Source organism: Rhipicephalus sanguineus, chromosome 3 (genome assembly GCF_013339695.2).
Source record: "Rhipicephalus sanguineus isolate Rsan-2018 chromosome 3, BIME_Rsan_1.4, whole genome shotgun sequence".
NCBI lineage: Eukaryota > Metazoa > Arthropoda > Arachnida > Ixodida > Ixodidae > Rhipicephalus > Rhipicephalus sanguineus.
Window position 1 is genome coordinate 108,224,383 of NC_051178.1, and position 14,366 is coordinate 108,238,748.

A 14,366-nucleotide genomic window follows, 5' to 3' on the forward strand; every position below is an offset into this window, starting at 1 on the left:
GGCGTTTGTCGGACCCGCGATGACGACGAGAAACAGTCCTTGTATTGCAGGAGCAGGGTTTTGAGCTTATCTTGCTTGACCTTCGGAAGGCTCGGGTTGACGTCAAAATCCCGTTCGGGACCTCTATTCGTCGAAGCAGGTTCGACAGCATCGAAGAGGGCGAAAGCATCGCTGGCGGCTACACATTCGTCGATGTAGGCAACCGTCGTACCCATGTTGAGGTGCCGATATTCGTGGCTGAAGTTTGTCAGCAGTACCTTTGCTTTACCGTCATGCAGCTCGGCGATACCTCTTGCGACGCAAATTTGACGATTCAGGAGTAGTTGCTGATCGCCGTCGATTACGCATTCAAGGTTCGCAGGTTTTTCGGTGCCGACGGAAATAATGACGCTGGAGCGTGGCGGAACTGTCACCTGCTCTTCTATCACATTCAGTGCATGGTTCCCTGGCGTCGCGTGGGGCGGGAGCGCTTTGTCTGAGGTTAGTGTTATCGACTCAGACCTCAGGTCGATAACGGCGCCGTGGTCACCTAGGAAGTTCATTCCGAGTATCACATCCCTGGAGCAGTTTTGTAGGATTACAAAGCTCGCAGGATAAGTGCGGTTATTGATGGTGACTCTCGCCGTGCAGACACCAATCGGCGTTATCAGGTGGCCTCCAGCTGTCCGGATTTCGGGTCCACTCCAAGCGGTCTTTACTTTCTTCAGCTTGGTGGCGAATGGCCCACTGACGACGGAATAGTCGGCTCCGGTGTCGACGAGAGCTGTGATGCTGTGGCCGTCGATAAGAACATCGAGGTCGCTTGTTCGTCGTCTTGCGTTGCGGTTAGGTCGTGGCGTCGGATCACGGCTTCGTCGATTTGTCCCGCTGTTTCGACGTTGCGTCGTCAGGTTTTCTTCGGGCCGCGAAGTTTCGTCGTGAGGGCTCCGTCCGGTTTGCGTCGTGTTCTGAAGGTCTCGTCGCGTTGTCGTCGTCGGCGGCCGCGGAGGATCTTCGGCAGTTCGTCGTACAGCAACCGCACCTCCATCGGTTGCTGCCCTTAGTTTCCCGGATACGGGCTAGGCGACCGGCCCCGGTTTGGGCCAGTGTACTGCCGGCGGTGCGGTGACATGTAGCGGCCGGGCGACGGCGAGCGGGAAGGGCGTCGTTCTTCCCACTGTGTTCCGGTGAGGTAGTCGTCGATGTCGCGAGGCCGTTCGCCTGGCTGCGGGCGCGGCGCGTTGACGGCGAATCCGCGTAGCCCCATCTGTCGATACTGGCATCGGCGGTATGTGTGGCCGGCTTCCCCGCAGTGATAGCAGAGCGGTCGGTTGTCAGGGGCACGCCAAACGTCGGTCTTTCGAGGGGCGCAGCGTTGTCCTGTCGGCGGGCGGTATGGCGTCGGTGGTGGTGACGGCGGTGCCTGGCGGCGGAACTGCTGCGGCGGCGCGGCGTCTTGACGTGGGCGAGGAGGGGGGGCGTTGCGTCGGGCTGCAGCAGCATAGCTCATGGCTTCCGGATGAGCCTGCGGTGCTTCGGGAATTCCAAGCGATTGCCGGACTTCCTCGCGGACAACGTCGGCGATTGAATTCACTTGATGCTGCGGCGAAGGTAGCAGTTTGCGCAGCTCCTCCCGCACAATCGCTCTGATGGTGTCACGCAGGTCATCAGACTGCAGCGCCTGAACCTCCCCGTAGGTCGTCGTAGGAATGCGGCGGTTGTACTGCCTAGTGCGGATTTCTAGTGCCTTTTCGATTGTGGTGGCCTCCGAAAGGAATTCCGAGACCGTCTTCGGCGGGTTGCGCACAAGTCCGGCGAAGAGTTCCTCCTTCACTCCCCGCATCAGGAAGCGAACTTTCTTTTCTTCGGACATGGCTGGATCGGCATGGCGGAATAGGCGAGTCATTTCTTCGGTGTACAGTCCGACGTTCTCATTGGGGAGCTGTACACGGGTCTCGAGAAGGGTTTCAGCCCTTTCTTTCCGGATGACGCTCGTGAAGGTGTTGAGAAATCCGGCGCGGAAGAGGTCCCATGATGTTAGCGTGGACTCTCGATTCTCGAACCAGGTCCTTGCGCCATCTTCAAGGGCGAAGTAGACATGGCGTAGCTTCTCGTCGCAGTCCCAGTTGTTGAACGTGGAGACCCGGTCGTATGCCTCCAGCCAGCTTTCTGGATCCTCGCATGGTGATCCGCGGAATGTCGGCGGCTCCCTCGGTTGATGCATGACGACCGTTGTAGGTGGCAGGGGGTCTGTCATCGTCTCGGCGGTAGATGTGACGGTCTTCGGCTGCCTGGCGTTTTCGGGAAGGAGCCCTTACTCTGGTTGTAGTCCCTTCTGCCGGCGGCTGGTTCGAGGTTCCGGGTTGACCTTAGAGTCGTCTTCTTCGCGGCTTGGGCTTGGGTCAGCGCTCCGCGGTGGCGTCCGGATCATGAAGCAGCACCTCCACCAGATGTCACGTGGTCGTGACGTCGACGAAGACAGCAGTCGGCGTTTGCAGGATGAAACTGTTTATTTGGCCGAACTTGTGGCCGGAAAATGAGAACTAGGACTACAGCAATACACGCTGTACAATGATAGCGGCGAACAGGGCGTCGTCCGTCGATCAACTGACAAGCGGTCAAGTGCGTCGGTTTTTATACAGGTGCTATGGAACTTTCCAGCGATATCGCTGGTGGCGGCGTTATCTCTCGATAAAGCTGAAACATTCGCGTGCGGCGCGAAATCTTAACAAAACGATCTACTACAATCGAGAAGTCTCTCGAACACTGCTTCGCGGGCAGCGTCGAGCGTTGATAATCGCCCTTGCTGGTCAAACCCAAAAAACATCAAAATAGGACAAGAAGTGGGCGTGGCAATATAATGCGGCGCGCGCTCGCTCCCGTTGCACTCTCCTTCGCAACGGCGCTATGGACGCTCGCGAAGCTGAACGTAAACGGCAACGCCGGCAGGCGAATCTCGAAGCTGCGAGGCAACGCGAAGCCGAAGCGCAATGGAAACGAGCTGGGGTGGGGGGGGGGGGTATAGGGGTAACATAAGCGGTACACAACATATACACACCTCCACACACAAATGAAACATACACGGAAACATACAAATGGAACAACAATGGAAACACAAGTGAACACCCAGCGCTGCTTTGCATCCCCACATGGTTTCCTTTAGTGGGATATGGTGTAATTTTTAAGACATGTTTAACTCACGATTGTTGGTTCAAGGGCTGTTGATTGAGCCGTTATTTTCTTGCGTTGTTAGCTACGTATATTTTCAATGCGCAGGTAAAAATCATGTTGTTGTTCTTTTTGTTGTTGGATAATCCGCCGTGGTAGCGTAGCGGTCACGGTACTCGGCTGGCAACCCGAACGCCGCGGGTTCGATCCCTTCCGCGGCGGTCGCATTTCGATGGAGGCGAAATGCTAGAGGCCCATGTACTATGCGTTGTCAGTGCACGTTAAAGAACACCAGATGGTCTAAATTTCCGGAGCCCTCCACTACAGCGTCCTTCATAATGATATCGTAGTTTTTTTGACGTTAAACACCAGATCTTATCATTATTATATGTTGTTGTTGTTGTTGTTGTTGTTGTTGTTGTTGTTGTTGTTGTTGTTGTTGTTGTTGTTGTTGTTGTTGTTGTTGTTGTTGTCCACATGGCACTGGAAGTGAGCTTGGAGAGCTCAGCACATAAACCTAAGCCCTCGAACGGACTTTAAAAACACACTGAATTTTTTCATAATTTCAGGCGAGGGCTCTCACTTTTCGACTCCGACTGCCATTTCAACCCTCACAGGAAAGTTGTAGGTAAGGTCGTTGACCTTTTGTAACATTCCTTCACACACAGAAAAAGGTATAACGCGATCATCAACCTGTCATAATACGGGACCAATGTCTTAGCATTAGTATAGCGACATATTGGTAAAATGTGCTAAAGAAGCACTGGAAAATCAAGAAAGAATCATGTGATTTTTCTTGTTCCTGGTGTCCTCACGGCGAATTGCGCTGTCGCGTAAGGCAAACATGATCGTCGAGCAGTTTGTATACAATGCGCGCGTTTATTTTATGTGTGGAAATGCCATGGCTTCTTACGAAGTCATTTCATTTTAAGCTCTCGAAATGCAAAATTGTGCTTTCTTGTTATTTTTCAACTGAACTTTGGTTAGAGGTAACGCTCGTGCTGGAATTCTTTTTCTTTGCTTTCGTCTTTCTAGCACTGTCCAATTCCCCTTCTTTGGTTCAGCACTGTCGTGTATGATTCTTGAAATGTTTCTGCCAGGAAAGTAGCCTGCCTTACTAATTACATAAAATAAACCTCGAATATGCAATGCAGCAGTAAAAGTACATATCCATGTACCTGATTTCTTTATCGCTTTCCATCTTTCTATGACTCACAATCGAGCAGTGGTTCCACTAGCCATGTTCAACCTCTCCATGCCAACATCAGCTACCGAGAGGTGCGTAAGCCTGTGCCGATCACATTTCTTAACTCGCAGTGTCTCTTACGCGTTCGCCTAAGATGATTCAAAGGCGAAAGCCTTCCGGTGTGAATGCTCTACCGTGCATTTTATACCCACGTGCAAATTTTCACGGATTGAAGTTCATTAACTAACTTTTGCTAATAAGCTTAATACTCAGTTATTATGCTTTGATTGACACCATATATGCACATGTCATGCTTTCATTCACTGCTCGCACTCCGGCTCTTTGTTGCCATGAGACGCATAAGTACATGCTTTAATAAGCCTGAGTAAGTGCACTTGAATGTAACTGGCCACGGTGCGGTTGGGCGTTCCTTAACACGAAAAAAAAAAACATATAGCGTGTTCTCACATTCTGCGCCACTCATAATATTCCTAGGGTTTGCGAACCACGCAAAAACGAAACTCAAGCGCGCCTTTTCTTCACAACAGGCTATTTTGTTCGTCACATCTCACACTATTTGAAATCAGTGTAAAATTGTTAAAACTACATCGCGTGCTCAATTAACCAGAAATTGGGCTATCTTCTGTCTTCATAAATGTTTTTGCTCACTTTAGGATTTTTTTTCTTGAGGTTCTGTTCACGCTCGTTTACGTAACGGTGTTTTCGTCTGTTGTGTCTTCGCGCTTAGGCAAAATGCGTGGAAGCATCTGTCTGCGCCGTAGGATCATCAACGCAATACTTATTCGCGTTTTGTTGGTTATTACGAATTTACAGAGAGATGCCAGCGCCATTATCATGATAAGTACGCGAGGCAAGCATGCAAGTCACACTTGCAATTATTGAAACAGTGGATATGTAGCACCAACATGCAAACCTGACTTTATTAAACGCGTAAGGGTATGAACACACTGGCGGCGCGGCACTCTCCCGCGCGCCGCTCACCGCAAAAGGTACTTACATACGTGCACACCGGCGGAAAGCATGCCGCAGCGGCGTCCCGCCTATCGGATCCTCCGCGCGGCAAGCAGCGGCACGCTGTCCACATTGCCCGCGCGGGAGTCACGAGAAAAGAGTGGACATGTCGAGGCGCGCGCGCCCGCCGGCTCGCGATATCTCCCCGAAAGACGAAGATGGATGGCGCGGGTGAGGAAACCAATGTCTGGTTGCTGTGACGACAGCCCATTTATCACTGAGCTGAGAAGCAACCATATCCCCTATAGAAGTTGATGTACTCTAAAAGCAGACCATTTGTCCAACTCCTCACCTACACGACCTCTCCAGTTTAGCGTGGACACCAAACATGTAGACATTTCCACGAAAGCTTACTTCATAATAACAATTCTACGCGGAAGATCCTTCGGGAATTACCTTAGTACTTACGGCTTTTTATTCGCATCCGTCATACGACATAGAATAGTGTATTTATTCAGGGTCCATGCAGAAGGCTAAGCATCCGCGAGTATCCTCTCCTTTCATAAAAAAAAGAACTCATGCAGTTTCGCCACAAGGGCGATGCAGTGAATAAAATACCAACAAATTGGAGTTGTATACGATGTAAAGCTAGCAGCTTGCTCTTTTATGATTAAGCCTGGCGTACGTTAACAAAACGCCGGCGTAAAGAAACGCGGCCGCTGCAGCAACTGAACTAACCTTCATACTGTCGATCACTTCATCGCAAACTGAGCAGTGAAAACAGTACGTGTGATGGCATGAGCCGTCTGCTGATCCCTGTAACAATAAAGCGCGCTCGACCACGCCCAATCGAGCAAAGTGCGCAGTATCCCAGAGCCACGCAGCCACCCCTGCACTAGCCCACCTCCCCCCACCCCCCATTGTCGTATCGCGCGACAAAAGACGGTGGCGCGTTTCCTCTCCGCTTGAGCCGCGTTCGTCGGCTGCACATGCGTGCTTTCACTCGCACATAGATAATACGACGCGCGGATGATGTCATCGATTCAGAATTTACACGAAACCTCACGGTAGTTACGACGGCGACGGCAAAAATGCGCCGGGAGTGTCCATATGATTTATATCGCAAAAATATGGGCATGCGCAGTTAGTTTTCGCGTCTTCCACGTTCTCCCTGTGACAGTGTTTTGCAGGCTTGTTTCGGCATGCAACGAGAATCGTATCATATTCTTATTTAAAACGAAAGTCTTTTGTGCCAGAATGCACCAGGACTCTAATGACGTATTTTTGTCACGGATATGACGTTGATAAATTGGACGCTAACGGGTGAGAAAGAAAAAAAGCTGTAAGAAAAAAAACCTGGCTGATCCCTCCGTCATATGATTCGGTATAACACGAAAGTGAAACGTGTCTTCACAGAGGTAGTTGAGCATTTATTGTGGATTGTTTCGCCGCAACGGCGAAGCAATGAATGCGACAGCAATAATTTCGAATGTTACGCGAAGAACGGCAAGCAGCTCGAAACTTGCAGCGTGCCGCTCAAGCACAAAGTACGCACGAAAAGAACACACACAGGACGAGTGCGAACAAACAACTGTCACCCTTATTCTTTGCGCTTGAGCAGAGTACTCCTTTCGCAAACGCGGCCGCTGCAGCGAGCGAATTGACCTTCGTGCACTCTCTAACTTCAACGTAAACTTACGGTGAAAACACAGGACGTACAAACCACCCCCATCACGAGATAAGCGCGCGCGCACGGGCGACCACGCCCTGTAGGACAAAGTACAGGTGGGGGCGCGCGTGCATCGCACCGAGCAGGGCGACGACATTTAAAGCGTGCCCTTCGCGTCATCTTGCTGGTGATAACGAAAACAGGTGCATTTAAGCGCTGCGTACCGCCAGCGGTAAACGGTGTATATAAATAGCTCGCCGTTAGTATGCTGAAGAACGTAGGCTTTGTGGCCGAGTCGTTTCGCGCCGCGCACTGCGGAACGAGGGGGCGTGGGTTCGATTCCCGGCGATGGAACTTTTTCTTCTAGGTTTTTAGGAGCGAAGCTCCTTAGGCCCGCACCCCGCCGTCGCCGTCAAAACTCACTGCAACATAGATGCGGTGCCGGCGCAAAGAAAAAAAACAAGGCGTGCGTTGCACAAAAAAGAAGGCGCACGGCGCAATAAACAGTTTCAAAACGTATATAGTCGTTTTGTATTCGTACACGGAACAACTGCTGATTTTTCTTTGTCATCTGTTAGTGTATATTTTACAACGTCATATCCGTGACGGAAATACGTCAGCGAAGTCTTGGTGGACCCCGGCATAAAACATTTTCGTGTTAAAAGTTCCCCCGCCTGGAATCGAACCTACGACTTCTCCGCCGCGACGATAATCGTCCAGCGCTCTACCGACAAAGCTACCGAGGTAGATGCACGCCACTCCACAAACGCGCCTTTCACACGTTCTCTCGCACGGTGCTCTCTCTTGGCGGGGCTAGGCGGGGCGGGGTGGTGCCGACGTCTGTGAGCGGGGAAGTGAAATAATGCGGCATGACATTTACTAGCGCCGATAGAGAACGATTCGGCGACGACGAAGTTAAAGCGTGGCAAATTATGATCATAGGCGTTATTCGTTGCGGTGGAGATATGCCACTAGGCGTCAACGTGGGTGCATCCACGTCAAAGCGGTGCTATAGCTACCAAACACTAATACACATTGTACAAGATCATATATCACTACACAATAACCACTACTCCTGTGAAGACACGTTTCATATTCGTGTATCGATTCCTAATCAGCCATGTTTTTTTATTTTTACTTTCTGATTTATAAGTGCTTTTTTGCTGCTATTTTACAGGATGTTTCAGATACCCAGAATCGGCACTCGGGTTTCCACCTGTCTCTTCAGGGCTACGTTTTCATGTGAGACATTAATTCTGTCGCTATTACCCGGATGTCATTAGGTTTTTTTTTTTGTTCACATACGTGTGGGTAAGGAGAGTGTGAGTGTGGGTGTGAGCGCATGAATGTGGTTATGGAGAGTGGGAGGGAAAAGTATGCGCCGCAGCCTATATCCTCGGCGGGCGAGACAGACGGCACGCACATATAGGAATCACTCACACGTTGGGCTTCTCGCTTGATACTGGCTTGCATGTTCTAAACACACCAAAAATCTACCTACTCACTCTCACTTACAGTCATATTCAATGACATTTATGAGACCGGACTCGTTAAAACTCATGCATCGGTTTGAGACCCAGTGAGTCTGGGTGGAACTTAGTGCGGTCAACTCACGAGTGAGTTTCCATTCCAGAGCCGTTACACGGGGATCCCGTATGAATGAGTAGGCAGAACACTATCGTTGTTAAGCAGCACTGCGTATAACGAAAACAATCAAGGAACCATTTAAGCATAGAAGTATACTAACATATATTACAAAAAATACCTATACTATAAAAATGCTAACATGCTAGTGATCGAACCAATAATACAAAAAAGAAACCGTGACACGCGATGACAGCAACTCGTATACTGAAGAATGGTCAGGGTTCTGGACTTGTCTCCTGGACGGTGACATTTAAGTTAATGGCACGAACGTAAATTACAACACCAGATGAAAAAGAAGATAGTTTCATGACCATTACGGTAGAACAGCGAAAAAAAACGCGAGAGTGATTGCACCGGACACAGCGCATGTTCACTGTCCCGTTTTTTGCGCTGATGTGTCATGATGTTCATGAATCAACTAGCCCGCCAAAGAACCCTTGTACAAAGTTTCTTGTCTGTCCCTTCTTTCATGTGGTGCGCATGTTCTTCGTTCGCGTGGTTATTTTGAACTTCTATAGTACGTAACTGGCGCTACTATATATATAGTGGAAGCAGCTTAGTGAGAAGAAAAAAAATGAGAAGGAGAATATTCCAAACAAAATGCAGAATAGAAAAAGAATTCCAAATCGAACAATATTTTGGGTGTTCCTTCATTCATGGGTGCGTTCTTTTTTTTTTCTTTAGATAACTTTTACAGTCACACCGATCTAATCCCGATGGAGCCTACCTCGAAGAACCTCAATAACACCCTGAATTGCCTGACTCCGCATTACAAGAATAAAGACCAGGTACTGTGCGTCCATAGCGTATACTTTCGAGCCGCTGTTACGACAGCAATACTTTCTTTGGTATGAGCAATACAACAACCATCAAATCCACAATGTTTTTTTTTTTTTTTACTGATCTTTCTCTTTCGCCGGTAACCTCTGTTGATAAGTTGTTTATCATGAGCATCGGCTTCTGACGAACAATTCTGTAGCCTGGGACGATTTTGTGAATATAAGCCGATATGTTTTTTTTTTCTTTTTTGTGAGCTGGCAAAGTAAAGCAAACATATATAAACGATATAACTAGCGAGTTTTTTGTGTTTTTTTTCGGGGCCCCTCTTGATTTGTTTATGAACATTTCTTATTTATGTGCTCGGCTGTTGACCCAAAAGTCGTGGGTTCGAAAGGGGCCGCGGCGGTCGTATTTCGATGGAGGCCTAATGCCAGAGGCCCGTGTACTGTGCAATGTCACTGCACGTTAAAGAACACCAGATGGTCTAAGTTTGCGGTACGCTCCATGAAGGCGTGCCTCATAATCACATCGTGAATTTGGCACGCTAAAACCCAGAATTTTTTTTCATTTTCATATTTATGCTAAAACAGACGGAATTTATATGCAAAAGTCCGAAAAATATATTGGTCCGAGTTATGAACATACGATGCTCTTTCGTGCTTCGAGACTCGTATGACTAATCTCTTGCGCTATAAAACAATAATAATAATAATATCTGGGGTTTAACGTCACAAAACCACGATATGATTATGAGAGACGCCGTAGTGGAGGGCTCCGGAAATTTTGACCACCTGGTGTTCTTTAACGTGCACTTAAATCTAAGTACACGGGCCTCAAACATTTTCGCCTCCATCGAAAATGCAGCCGCCACGGCCGGGATTCGATCCCGTGCGCTATAGAACAGTTCGTCAAAGAAAAATAAAGTAAATCCTTATTCTGGGCATGTGGTTGGCGAAGACGAGTACATTACGACAGGAATCTCTTGGATAAGCAACGCTTTATTAGTTTGGTCCCAGTTATTTAGCGTTACACGTGTTGACTGTATTGTCTAGCTGTCAGACCATTCATTTTCACATTCAGACTCTCTGGCAGTTCTCCCTCTTTCGTGTCAGCTTTCAGACCACGCCATGCCGTGCGGGAATAGCATTGAGTTCTGATTAATAATACGAAAATTTCATTTACAGGAAACGTCAGGCTTCGAAAAAGTGGAAGACTGCACCGCGGTCGTAGTGGCATACGAGGTATGTTTTGCGTATAACCACGCCCGGTTTCACTCGTTACTTGAGAGGTCGAAATATGTGACGTAATTGTGTGCACTAGCGAAGGAGAAAGCAAGCGCGACTCGGCATAGAAGGGTGGTACTGATGAAGCGTGCGTCTCAGCCACCAGTAAGCCCGGCTTGGAGTGCCAGGCCCCTTCCTCCGCACTAGGGACGTTCGTAAAATGCACCACGCGTCCTATCTTGCAAGTGATCAGCAAGGCTTCAATAAAGTGAACGATCCTGGATGGCCGGTCACTGCGTGGGTTCTGCCTCAAGGGCCTAATGTTACAGCGGGCACTATCTCAAAGACACTAGAGGCAACGCGATGTGTTTGCTCACGTCTGTTCAACCATCGCTGGTTGATGTCATCAATGGATAGACGTGCCAGTGTGTTGACAGTGTTCGCGCCCATGTTGTGAGATGTGTTCGTGTTTGCCTGTACGCACATCACACCTGATGAGCTTGCGAATGCTTACTGCAGCGTATAGGCAGGATAAAGCTGTTAACCTTACTTTGGAAAGCTGACTCACTAATTGCTATTGCGTTAATTAGACAAGAATCAGACAAGCAACCAAGGAAAGTTGTCTTGACTGTTAGTTTTATTTAACGTTGTGTCTAGCAAAAAAAAAAACGAACCCTTAAAATGACCCTTCTTTCGCTAATTGCTATTTCAGTCAGTTCCTCGCCATTCGGGCAAAACTGTGACTTGTCCTCTTTCGCTTTGCATTAATTCCGCTCTCTTTCGTATTTCTTTACTCTGTGGCAGGCCTTTCAGGAGCGGTTGTTCAGCAAGCAGTACCTCAATGTCGACTACAGACTGCGAGGACTCGGAAATGTCGCAGCAAATCAGCTATTCTTCGTGTACTACGCCCTGGTGAGACTTCTTGCAGTGTTATATTCTGTGCCTCTTGGGATTTCTAGTGTTCTGCAGAAGAGCGGGAGAAAGTAAGCACCATCTCTGCGTAAGAAGCAACCGGACTAAGCTCGACTGTTTGATTTTATATGCGACAGCATATTTTAGCATACCGTCGTCCGTCGTAGTAATCGAGCTAACGAGCGCAGCGAAAGATATCCAGGCTTGGGTACCTCGAGCCACGCGACGCTCTTTCTCATTTGCCGAGGCCGGCTGAATTACACTGGAACCTTCGCAGCCGAAACAGAAAGCGAAGAATAAGAATAAAATAAACAAAAATAAAAATGACTAAAAAAGAAGCCGGCTGAATTGCTCTTCAACCTTCGCTGAAGAAAAATAACATACAGAAATAAAAACAATGAAAGTAAATAAAGAAAAATAAAAAAATTAAGTATTAACGAAACAATAAAAATACAGCGTTGTCCGTAACCGCAGCTCGCTCCTACGAAGCAGAAAACCTTTCAAAGAATAAAAAAAGTAATAGCAGCAAGAAAATGCCAAATTAAACTAAGAAACAAGAATAATTACGAAATTAAGTAATGGATGGTCTGCAACTGTACCTACGTACATGCACGTCTCTTGCAATTTCATTGTCAAGATGTGGCGCCTAATGAAAACACGCGCGCAGCTGCGCTCACAGTACTCATTAGGGAGTATCGAAATCGTCGGTAATATTTATTTTCACATATCTCTTGCATTTTTATTTTTTTATTTTTCAGAGTCTCTGCGGGCGCCCCGATCTGAACAGAGGTGGGATGACGGCGGTCCTGCAAGATAGGTACGTGTTGGGCCAATATCGGCCTTAACTCTTAAACTACCAAGCACAGGGTCGATTATGCACTTGCCACTGGCACTAACTCGCTCACATACATACACCCTCGCAGGCATACGAGAACTCGCATTAATAAGGGCAGTGTGCTCTTCGTCGTTTTCATTTGTTGTTACATTTGTTACGATGAGGATATTCAGAAAGGATGTGTCGTTTGACTACGTAGTCCTGCTCAGAAGCCTTCAATCGGCACGCTAATAATCTTACTCAGGGTTCTCCAAAAGGACGGGCGAAGATTCACTGTACCTCTCTCTCTCTCTCTCTCTCTCTCTCTCTCTCTCTCTCTCTCTCTCTCTCTCTCTCTCTCTCTCTCTCTCTCTCTCTCTCTCTCAGCAACCCAGCCCCCCACCCTATTCCCTGCCTGTGGCCGAGTCCGAAAGAAAGCCAGCTTCGCAATGGATGCAAGAATGAGAATGAAGCGATGACGTGCTTAGCATACCGGCCTGCCTCTATAGTCCCCGACTTTCCTGGATAAAAGTGGGAAGCAAGCAGTTATTATTATGCAACATCAGGGGCCATCGGCCGCCATTGCCGTCAGAAACATGTCTGGCCGTAAACGTGCACTTTAAACACTGACAGATAGGACGCGAATGAGTAGAGGCATGGCGCACACTTGGCGCCCCCCTTAAATAATGAGGCGGGGCGGCCGCCTCACCCCCTGCCCTCTCCTGTGCACGCGCGTATGGGCGCACTTACGAAGGTAGTTTAGGTGCACATGGCTATATATGTATAGGCATTTTGATGTGAGTGCTACATTCATCGGTTGTCGTGTTTTGCGGTGAGATGAAAATTTGGCGTTGAGATCGCGAGACATTGCAATATTTTGCGAGAGTATGTGTTAAATGTGCCCAAACAACGTTTCGCATTTAAAATCGGTACGGTCGCGTGCGCATGCGCTGTTACTCCGTAATAATGTGCCCTCGTTTTCGTGCAGCGTGAACGTGCCCCTCATGAACCTCCCGGAGTTCGCGAACGCGTTCAGCTGCCCACCTGACTCGCCGATGAACCCGAAGAACAGATGCAGCTTCTGGAACTAACCAGGACGGCGCTCATGCTGCGTCATTTGCTTTAAACAAATACACGCATACAAAAGCAAAGAAGTAGTCCATGCCATCCCGTCAGCTGTCATGTCTTCTTACAACCGATAATGGCCTTTCTGTTCACGCATTTGTTTGTTTGTTTGTTTGCTTGCTTGCTTGCTTGCTTGTTGTTTGTTTGTTTGTTTGTTTGTTTGTTTGTTTGTTTGTTTGTTTGTTTGTTTGTTTGTTTGTTTGTTTGTTTGTTTGTTTGTTTGTTTCGGGTATGTGTTCCTTAACCCTTTAACTGGCAAGATGTGATGGTAAAAACAGTAAGCACTATTTTTAAAAAGTCACTGAGAATAGAAGTAGACTTCGCTATAGGCAGCATTATGGTAAAAGGAAGAGAAGCTAATGTTAGTGTAGCGAGATGTCCAGCATACTTACCTATGGAGCTATGAAGCTGAAACTTGGAGAATAACGCAGGAGCCTGTAATACCCGCGCAACCAGCGGTGAAAAAAAGGCATAAGAGTAACTCCCAGACAAAAACAAGGCAGTAGTGTGGAATAAAACGCAAACCATTATATATTCATATTGTAAAGCGCGGAACTGAAATGGCGAGGACGGCACAGGGAGTAACACACACACACACACACAAGCGCTAACTTTCAAGTCTTTTATTGGAAGTCGGATCAAACACATATACATGAAAACTAGCGGTCACTCAGGCATGCGCAAATGTGGAGGCATCAATGAATGATATTTTTTTCTAGATAATTACAATGAAGGTGCACTGACGCAATCTTGGCCTAGCTCATGCCGATTCAACAATCAACCTCGTGGTTTCATCTTGGTGCATGCGTACAACCGAACATTCATCAAAAACATGCGAACACCCACACGTGCGGCAATGCGCGGTAGGCAAACCATCGCATCCCTTCTTCG

At 48.1% G+C, this 14,366-nt stretch overlaps 1 protein-coding gene across 1 annotated transcript; it reads left to right on the forward strand.

Annotated features, from left to right (window-relative positions):
- Positions 1-4,369: 4,369 nt before the first annotated feature.
- Positions 4,370-11,611, forward strand: LOC119385063 (uncharacterized). Its single transcript, XM_037652620.2, has 5 exons — positions 4,370-4,425; positions 8,152-8,216; positions 9,306-9,409; positions 10,586-10,642; positions 11,429-11,611. The coding sequence occupies exons 1-5, from the start codon at positions 4,388-4,390 to the stop codon at positions 11,609-11,611; spliced, it is 447 nt and encodes a 148-aa protein (XP_037508548.2). The 5' UTR covers positions 4,370-4,387.
- Positions 11,612-14,366: the final 2,755 nt, after the last annotated feature.